This window comes from Myotis daubentonii, chromosome 3 (assembly GCF_963259705.1).
Source record: "Myotis daubentonii chromosome 3, mMyoDau2.1, whole genome shotgun sequence".
Taxonomy (NCBI): domain Eukaryota; kingdom Metazoa; phylum Chordata; class Mammalia; order Chiroptera; family Vespertilionidae; genus Myotis; species Myotis daubentonii.
Window position 1 is genome coordinate 6,448,677 of NC_081842.1, and position 9,289 is coordinate 6,457,965.

The 9,289-nt window shown below is 49.6% G+C and overlaps 1 protein-coding gene across 2 annotated transcripts in view; it reads left to right on the plus strand.

Moving 5' to 3' along the window:
- The window catches only part of BACE2 (beta-secretase 2), a 73,004-nt gene extending 69,566 nt beyond the window's left edge, over positions 1 to 3,438 (plus strand). For both annotated transcript variants that reach the window (XM_059686497.1, XM_059686496.1), the window contains one exon: positions 1,755 to 3,438. In XM_059686497.1, the coding sequence (XP_059542480.1) occupies positions 1,755 to 2,008 (254 nt within the window). In that variant the 3' untranslated portion in view covers positions 2,009 to 3,438. The remainder of the gene's footprint in view (positions 1 to 1,754) is intronic.
- Positions 3,439 to 9,289: the final 5,851 nt, after the last annotated feature.

Genomic DNA, 9,289 nt, shown 5'->3' on the forward strand with positions numbered 1-9,289 from the left:
CTGAGCGACTGTCCTCACTTCATCTGTCTCCCGCCTCTCAGGACTTAACCGTCACTCCTCGCCCAGCTTCCAAGATCTCCAGTGTTTTCTTTCCATACACTTTGTCCAATTTCTGAGTTATTTCAGGTGGGAGGGTAAATCTGGTCCCTCCTACTCTGTTTTGTCTGGAAATAGAAGTGATTTCAGGTCATTTTAAGTTCTTTATGCCTTCCTGGATTAGGGTCTTTGCACTATGCATGTTCCACTCTCATAATTGCAGGTGTTAAAGCATCACTATTTATAAAGCCAATAAATGTTTTAAAAGACAGATGACCTACTGTGAAAAGACATTTGCAACTGCCTCCCCGGTGGGAGCCTCGTCTAAGTGTCGGCCAGCAGAAGCCACGGAATTGGTTTTACCCGGCTTTCTCTTTGTTCACCACTCGTCATGAACCCGATGGTGCACTCATTTACCACTCTCGATTCTGGGTCCTCCGTACGCTGTACATGTGACTGACGTAGTACCAGTGTGGGGTGGAGAAGGAGCACCTGGGCCAGTCTGACCCCGGTGGCCATGGACTCCATGAAGAGTGTGGGTCAGGCTGAAGCAAGGACACTGCCCATTGTAGAGGTTTTGTGGTTGTTGAATATACTCTTTTAAGTACTTCTGTCTTCAAGTATAGTTGACACAATATTATATGAGCTTTAGGTATACACCACAGTGATTTGACGTCTACATACCTCAGCACATTACGTCTAGCGAGCCTCTGTCACCATGCAAACATCACAGTATTCACTCACTATATCCCCCTTCACCTTTTTCACCCATCCCTCTGCCCTCATCCCCTCTGGCAAGCACCACTTTAATCTCTGTTTTTTTGGTCTGTTTGGAGGCTTTTTGGTTTGATTTTTGTTTTGTTTCATTTTGTGGGTTTTTTTAGATTCCACAGATGAGTGAAACCATACAGTATTTGTCTTTCTCTGTCTGACTTATGTCACTTAGCGTAATACCCTTTGGGTCCACCCCTGTTGTCATGAATGGCAAGGTTACGTTTTTCTTTGTTTGTTTGTTCCTTATGGCTGAGTAGTATTTCATTGTACATATGTACCATGTTTTTGTCAATTCATTTATGAATGACACCCAGGTGTCTTCCATGTCTTGGCTGTCATCAATAATGCCGTATGAACACAGGGGTGCATATGTCTTTTTGAATTAGTGTTTGTCTTTGGAGAACTACTCAGAAGTGGAATTTCTGGGTTGTATGGTGCAGCCATTATGAAAAAGCAGTGTAGCGATTCCTCTAAAAACTAAAAGTAAAACTATCACATTGTAGAATGAGGGTCCTCCAGAGCATGGACCCAGGTGACCCCACTGGGGAGGTCCCCAGGATGCAGGCGGGTTCAGCTGAGCTTTCGGCTGTGGGTACTGCTGTTCTCTTCCTTTCTCACAACCAACCAACCCAGCTGGGCCTGCCAGGCACGGACCGATGCTCTCACCTGCCCTCCGTGGTATGCCTGGTGCTTCCCTGGTGCCCTTCTACCAGGCGGTTTCCACACCTGAACCTTGAAACCTGCTGTCGTTCCAGTCCCGGGGGATGGACCCCCGAAGGCACGCTGCCACCGAGACTCCCCCAGGGCTCGCCCAGGTGCCTGAGCCATTGCGCCTGGTGCCACGTGGCTGTGGCTCGATAAAGCACGGGGTTATCTCTTTTGTCGTATGTTAGTGATGGACTGCTCATCTCACAGCTGTGCGTTTCCCCCTTCTGTCTCCTCAGAAATTGCAGGTACCCCGGTGTCTGAAATTTCTGGGCCTTTCTCAACAGACGACATAGCCAGCAACTGTGTCCCCACCCTGCCTTTGAACGAGCCCATCTTGTGGATCGTCTCCTATACTCTCATGAGTGTGTGTGGAATCATCCTTCTCACCTTAATCATCCTGCTACTGCTCCCGGTCCGGTGTCGGCACGGCCCCCGGGACCCCGAAGTTGTCAACGATGAGTCCTCCCTGGTCCGGCATCGCTGGAAATGAAGAGCAAAGCCTGAACTCCAGCAACCTTGAACTCAGCTCCTAAGAGAATTAAATCCTAAGTGCAGCAGGCAGGGGGCGCCCGGCCAGGGTGCTCCCCATGTCCATTACTCTTAAATCTCTCTTCTGCTCCCAGATGCCTTCCAGATTCACTGTATTTTGATTCTTGATTTCTTAGCGTCCTTCTTCCGAGAAAAATGATAATAAAACCACCTCAATCTAAACCAAAACAGAGTGCATCGGGCTTCAGACCATGTGACTGGCATACCACACCGTCTTGTTGTGCCTCGAAACCAAAAGCAAGCCGTGGCTGGTGCGCTGCGCTCCGCTCCCATCTCTGGAGAAGGGAGGGCATATAGTCCATCTCTCCTCTCGGCTCCCGGGAAGCTTGGCACCCATTGCACTTAAGGGTGTTCTGCACCAGGCGTCCACCAGGGTCCGAGGGGTCCAAGGCTCACAACACGATGGCAGGAGAAGCAGCCTGCGGCCTGATGATAGAACCGGCCTTCCTTCTGAGTCGGAGACAGCAGCAGGCCGCTTTTCTGGGCCTTTCTGGGCCCTGAGGGGAGATCGGCACCCAGTGGTCCTCACCAGCCCCTCTGAAGATGCCAGGCCTTCGCCCATTAGTGCTTCCATAGTGTTGCTGGCGTGAAGGTCAAAGACAGACGCTACCTCCACCATGACTCCGCCCGGGGTCCGACCCCAGGTGGGGGTGCAGGAGGCTGGTTCCAGCGTCGCCCTGTCCTGATAGAACCTTCCTGCCAGCAGGCCAGCGGCTGGCTCCGAACCGCACGTGCGTCGGGAGCTTCCGCCACCACGCCGGGCACTAGCTCATACGCTCATCTTACAGTCAGTAAACAGCGTTTCAGTGAGAGAAACACAGTCCATGTCACGGGCTCAGTGGTTCCTTTTCCCAGACCTTCTACGAAGGTAGGTTGACAGTTACCCTTTTGAGAGTAGGAAACGGCTAAATGCCTGCACTTCTGACCGGCTCGCAGGGGAAGGAAGACGCAAGACATGCCAAGGACTCGAGGGACCTTCTGGCTATTCCTGTGCTGGGAAACCACGTGTTGCCGTTGGCAGAACCCCTTGGACTCCAGCACGCCCGCCTGCATCCGCTTAAACCAACCGGCGGAGCGGGTGGCCCACATGCTCGCCCCTTGGGCGCGTTCTGTCCTTGTGCCCGCTGGGTGTGCGGGGGTGTCTTTATTCGGGGAAATCCCCTCTTGCTATCATTTGAGGCCTTTGCCAAAGAAAAGCCAAAAACCTGTAACTCGAAATAATCAGCCTTATATGATCTGATGTAACTGGGAGAAGGGCTCGAGGCCAGCGTCCCTTCTCTCCTGTCTGTGTGCCAAGTTCAATGTTCACTCTGCATTGCTACTGCGGTGAGTTGGATGTATAATAAAATCCCACTGGAAGGGCTAACTGTGGAGGATCTCCTCTGGCTGGAGTGTTTTTTGTGTTCAAAATAGGCTGCCTGTGGGTGGTCAGCCACCGGCTCTGCTCACTGGATCCCAGGGTCACCTCCCTATTTAGAAATATATGCCAGTGCCGAAGAGATGGGAGGTCGCTGACTGCCTGTCACGGTGGCCTCGCAGACCAGCTCTCACAGGTACTTGTGCGGAGAAACATGACTTTTCTGTGTTATTCTCGCTGCAGTTCAAGCACGGCAGGAATGAGCCTCTTAGGAGGGGATGGTGGGAGAAAACTCATCTGATCGTTATCAGATGCTCATCATCACGTCTGGTCTCAGCTAGTTAATACAGGTAAGATACATTTCAGAGTTAGAACTCTCTGGAAGCCTAATCCTCTTCTTGCCTTATTGGCCTTCTCCCGGGCAGCTGTTTTGTGGGCCACTTTGCCTAGAAGGGAAGGCAGCGCCCCTCCATGGCACCTTCCCCTTGCTTCGAAAAGCCTGAACCGCTGAAGTAAGGAGAGAGTTGCCGATGTGACCCGGTTAGTTTTGCTTCCTGTGTCTTCGGGCAGGTGTCCTCCGTGCCATTTCCCTCGTTAGGTGTCTGAGCTCAGAATATTTCTATTGCAGCCCATTAGCAGACACCCTTCCCGGCGTTCGTGCTAAGAGCAAATTAGATTTCAAGCTGGGGTGTGTGAATGAAGTGTGCTGTAATTCTCTGTATTTCGTCTCACGTTTCTCTACCTTTTCATCTCTGGTGTCATTGGATGTGACATTTTAATGGGAATACTTAAATTACAAAAGCCTAATTTAGCACCGAGAATGAAATAGACAATTGGACGCGGGGCATTTTCTTGGCATAGCTTGCCGCCAAAAATTGGACCCTGAGTCAAAACCCGGTGAGTGGCTCCCACCTCCTCCCGTTACGTAGATTGAGACTTGGCTCGGGACACCTTCAAGGAGCTTGTTTTGAGCAGGAAAGGAAGTAGCAGCCGTTTGAGGGTGTCATTCTTAGCTGGTGACACACTGAGAAATGCTGGGAGATGGTTCTTGCCTGAAAACTGCAGCTTAGCATGAGGCTGTTGTCAAACCCTTGCCAGCTCTCTGATGGGCAATGGCTGCTTCTACGGGAACAATGCTCTGTAATCCCGATGAAGTATTTGGAAGCCTGAAACGAAATCCTGTCTTCAGTGGCTAAAACTGTTTATGAAATAGGACAGGCCCATTCTTTCCTCGGGAATTGGAAAGCACGACAAGTGATAGCTCGGGGTCTCCTGGCATGTCCCGTGCACTATTTTGTATTCCTTCTGAACCTGAAACAAGTGCGCAGCGTGAAAGATCCCTGCGTGTGACAGCACGGGTTTTCTGACCGCAGTCCGCCCCCTAACATCGGGAAGGATTTTACCTGATGCATCGTGAAATGCGGAGGTTTCGGCTGGAGATCAATGTGGGGTTAACTAACTGTGGTTCCAAATTATGAAAGTAGCTCCCAGCGATGCGTCACTCACTCCGTGGAGCTCTGGGTCCTGGATTTTACAAAGCAGTTGTGATTGCGTTATCTCATCTAAGGTGAGGAAGGAGTGTTGCATTATTTAATAGGTTCCCTGGGAGGGTGGGAATTTGTTAATTTCCCCTGTCCGGGCCCCCACGTGGCGGAGCTGCCAAACCTGGTTCTCTTCTCAGCTCTGGCCTTGTGCCACGTGATGTCGCTGGGAATAAATCACCTCCCCGCAGCCTGCTTCATCAACAACAATAATCTAGTTTCACAGACTTGATCCTCATTCAGGGAAACCAGATAATTGCCTGGGATCGCAGTGTGCTTGTGCAAACTTATCACAATTGATGACAGAACTGCCACGAAGAGAATTTTTATTTTTTTAGGGGAAAAAAACCTAACCACCATAAAATATAAAATTACAGTTTTGCCAAGAAAGATACTAGATGTTTAGTGCCAAGCAAACTGCACGCGGCAGAACTTACTGTGCGCGTTTCTGTTGGGTCGTGAGAATGTCACATTCAAACTCATGGCTGTTTACCAATTACACAGCAAAGGGGAAAAGACATGCTGAGAGTGGGGAAGGGAAATTTAAAAATAATCAACAGTGTGGAACAAAACAAGCAGAACTGGCTCTTTTAAAAAAGTAGCTTCAATTCCAGGAACCCACGGGTGTCTTTTACCCTTAAAGTTGCTGAATTGATTGGAGGTGCAAATTGTTTTCTACAGCCGCCAACCCCAAACATCAGGAATATTCCAGCTGGGGTCACATGCCCAGTGTCGGCATGGGCAGTGAGAAAGTGGACCCTTGCACTGCACATGGCCTGGGCCAGGTGATGAGCATCCCCAGGTGACTCTAGGGAGCGCAGACATGCTTCTGGCCTTGGGCAAGGCCCTGGGTCAGCGTGATTGCCATCATGGGCGGGTAGAGACAGCCTGCCGTGGTCGTCAGCCACGTCCGTGGAGTGTGGAAGGGAGAGCAGAGCCAGGCCTGCTAGTGACATCAGAATGCCAAACCTCTAGTTCCGTCAGCTACTGGAACTAAATACAGGGTGGGGCAAAAGTAGGTTTACAGTTGTTCGTATGGGAAAATAATACAACAATACTATATAATAAAAGGCTAATATGCAAATTGACCAAACAGCAGAACAACTGGTCGCTGTGATGTGCACTGACCACCAGAGGGCAGATGCTCAACACAGGAGCTGCCCCCTGGTGGTCAGTGTACTCCCACAGCGGGAGTGCCACTCAGCCAGAAGCCCTAAGCTGGGCTCATGGCTGGCAAGCACAGCGGCGATGGCGGGAGCCTCTCCTGCCTCCGTGGCAGCGCTAAGGTTGTCTGGCTGATGGACATCCCCTGAGGGCTCCTGGACTGTGAGAGGGCACAGGCTGGGCTAAGGGACCGCCCCCATCCCAGCACATGAATTTTGTGCACCGGGCCTCTAGTTAGTAAATAATAATACAAGACTAAACTGTGCTTTGCGGACTCACAACTATAAACCTACTTTTGCCCAGCCCTGTATGGGTGAGGACACCAGCTGCAACCAGTCAATACAGTGTTTTCTTCTCTACCCCCAAACTTTCTCTGTGCTTCTTATAATCAGATATTATTATATGCAGATGGCCAGTGTTTCTAAACTACATTGTACTGTGTGATTCACAGCACGCTTGCTCTTAACGAGTGTGGGTCAGCTCGGGCTGGGCCAAGAGGCACAGAAAGGTCCCTGATAAACTCAGACCCAGCCCAGGAGAGAGTGACTCTGGACGCCTGGTCTCTGATGTCCCAGGGCGGTCTGGCCCCTCGATACCTGCTGGATGGAGTTTGCGGTGCCTACGAAGCAGTGATGATGAGTGGGTGGCTCTCTTTGCAGGTGGAAAATTATTTGTATAAGACCAACTGGGCGAAGTCTGAATTTGTAGGTTCCACATGGGTACCCCACCCAGGTCAATCTGAGGAGGGTACTTGGCCACTGTAGACGTGTGATTGTGTAGTTACAAATGACAGGTTTGTGAAATAGATTCCGAGTCTGTTGAGCCCAGCTGTCATCTTACTGGTATCACGGAAAGGGGCCTTGCACCCTCCAGGACCTTGAAACCTAGCCTCCTTACCATTCGTGTTTTCCCACAGAATGTTCTTCATTTCGGTTGGAATGTTTGTATTTTGACTCGTGATGGAGGCACGGATCAGGGTATTTGAGAAGGCAGGGGTCTCCCCAGGCACAGGGCATGTTTCTCTGTCGGCTGGATGTGCACCTGGTGGCTAAGATCGCTAAGAGAACCAAGGTTTCAGCTCCCTTCACTGTATCTGCCAGAGTGAAATTTTTAGTTTTTAAGTTAACGCCTCTGAGTGAAAGTTAAGAAAACATTAAATGTTTCTCTTTTTGTGATAAAGAAAAAGGGATCCAAGTCAGTGAAGGATCTCTATAATGAAAATCACCCAAAATAAACTCCCTCAACTCCCATTTCTTATATAATTTTGTGTTCTTTGTTGCTAGTGTTATCAACTTGGCATTTTTCCCCTCACTCTCCTCATTGCAGACGTATGTTCTCCTCAGTGGGGATCGGGAATTCTCAGTGTAGCCATTAGTACCTGTGAGAAGAGAGAGAAGAAATCAGATTTGTCATGTAATGAAAGCTGGATTCTTGTCATCTAAAATGGCGTATGTCCTACTATTTCTGCTAGTTGCACAGATGAATATACTGAAAGTAGAAAGCCCCTGTGCTCTGCCACTTACAGCAGACACTCGTGTTCTCCTTAGGAAGGCTGCAAACCTGTGTTCTAACGCAGCCGCCAGGGGTCGCACTTTGCAGAATGTATTGTACATCTCTCAGACTAACAGCCTTTCATACACAATTCTTAAGTGTAACTTGTATTTTTTTAAAATGCTTAAGTATCTCCCTTTTGGAATTTCCCCTCTGCCTTTAGTACACGGCACTGATTTAAAGTCGCGGTAGGATCAAGAGCTGGGGAAGGAGGTGTTCGCTCCATCTCGGCGGACGCTCTGGAGACACTGTCCAAATTGTGCTCTTCAAAGCGTGTTTTCTAAAGTGATCGTGTTTTTGTACTTGTATGTCCCACCAGTTTAAGGGTAAACCACTGAAAAGGCGATAAAAGACTTTGATTTGTTTGAATAAATAATACTTCCAACACGTTGGGCTTGGAATTTTTTTTTTTTTAATATCTAGTTCAAGTCGTGGCTCTGAAGGGACAGTGGGTGATGCGTCATGGTCCCTGCACCTCCACGACTGGATGTAGGTTCCTGGAAAGGAGCAGAGATGAAATTGAATGGAGGGAGGGTCCAGGCTTGATTGTTAAGGTGTAGAGCAGCGGTTCTCAACCTGTGGGTCGCAACCCCTTTGGGGGTCGAACAACCCTTTCACAGGGGTCGCCTAAGACCATCGGAAAACACATATATAATTACGTATTGTTTTGTGATGAATCACTATGCTTTCATTATGTTCAATTTGTAACCATGAAAATACATCCTGCATATCAGATATTTGCATTACGGCCAAACCGGTTTGGCTCAGTGGATAGAGCGTCGGCCTGCGGACTCAAGGGTCCCAGGTTCGATTCCGGTCAAGGGCATGTACCTGGGTTGCGGGCACATCCCCACTGGGGGGCGTGCAGGAGGCAGCTGATCCATCTCTCTCATCAATGTTTCTAACTCTCTATCTCTCTCCCTTCTTCTCTGTGGAAAATCAATAAAATATATTTAAAAAAAAAGATATTTGCATTATGATTCATAACAGTAGCAACATTACAGTTATGAAGTAGCCACGAAAATAATTTTATGGTTGGGTCACCACAACATGAGGAACTGAATTAAAGGGTCACGGCATTAGGAAGGTTGAGAACCACTGGTGTAGAATATACTGAAAATGGGAGGAAAATAAAGTAGCCGGAGTGTGAGAACCATCCTGGGAGTGCAGAGAAAGCGCCTGTGGAAAAGACACCGAGTAAGCATGTTTAGTGCCGTAAGATGGGACGGGGCAGTCAGCCCGGTGCTGAGACTGAATGTGGCCGCTCGGGGGCACCTGTGCTTCCCGCCTCCCCCATCTCCCCCCCCACACACACACACACCCCTCTGCAGGGACATGGTGTTCTCCAAATTCTAGACAAGAAACCGCTCCTAGTCGCATGCCCAGCAAAACAGCCAAGACAAGTGTTTGCTGTGAGAGTGCACCCCGCTCCCGGCCCCTCCCAAAGCACATCTGGTCTGCACCCACTCTCACCCAGGTGCTGCCCCCCCCTTCCGGGGCGGAAGGGTCCCCCTGAGTGGGTCTGGAGGGGTCTGCACCAAGTCGGGCGAGTCAGAAACACTTGATTAATGGAGAGGGACACTGTCCACAAGCTGTGATATAACCAATC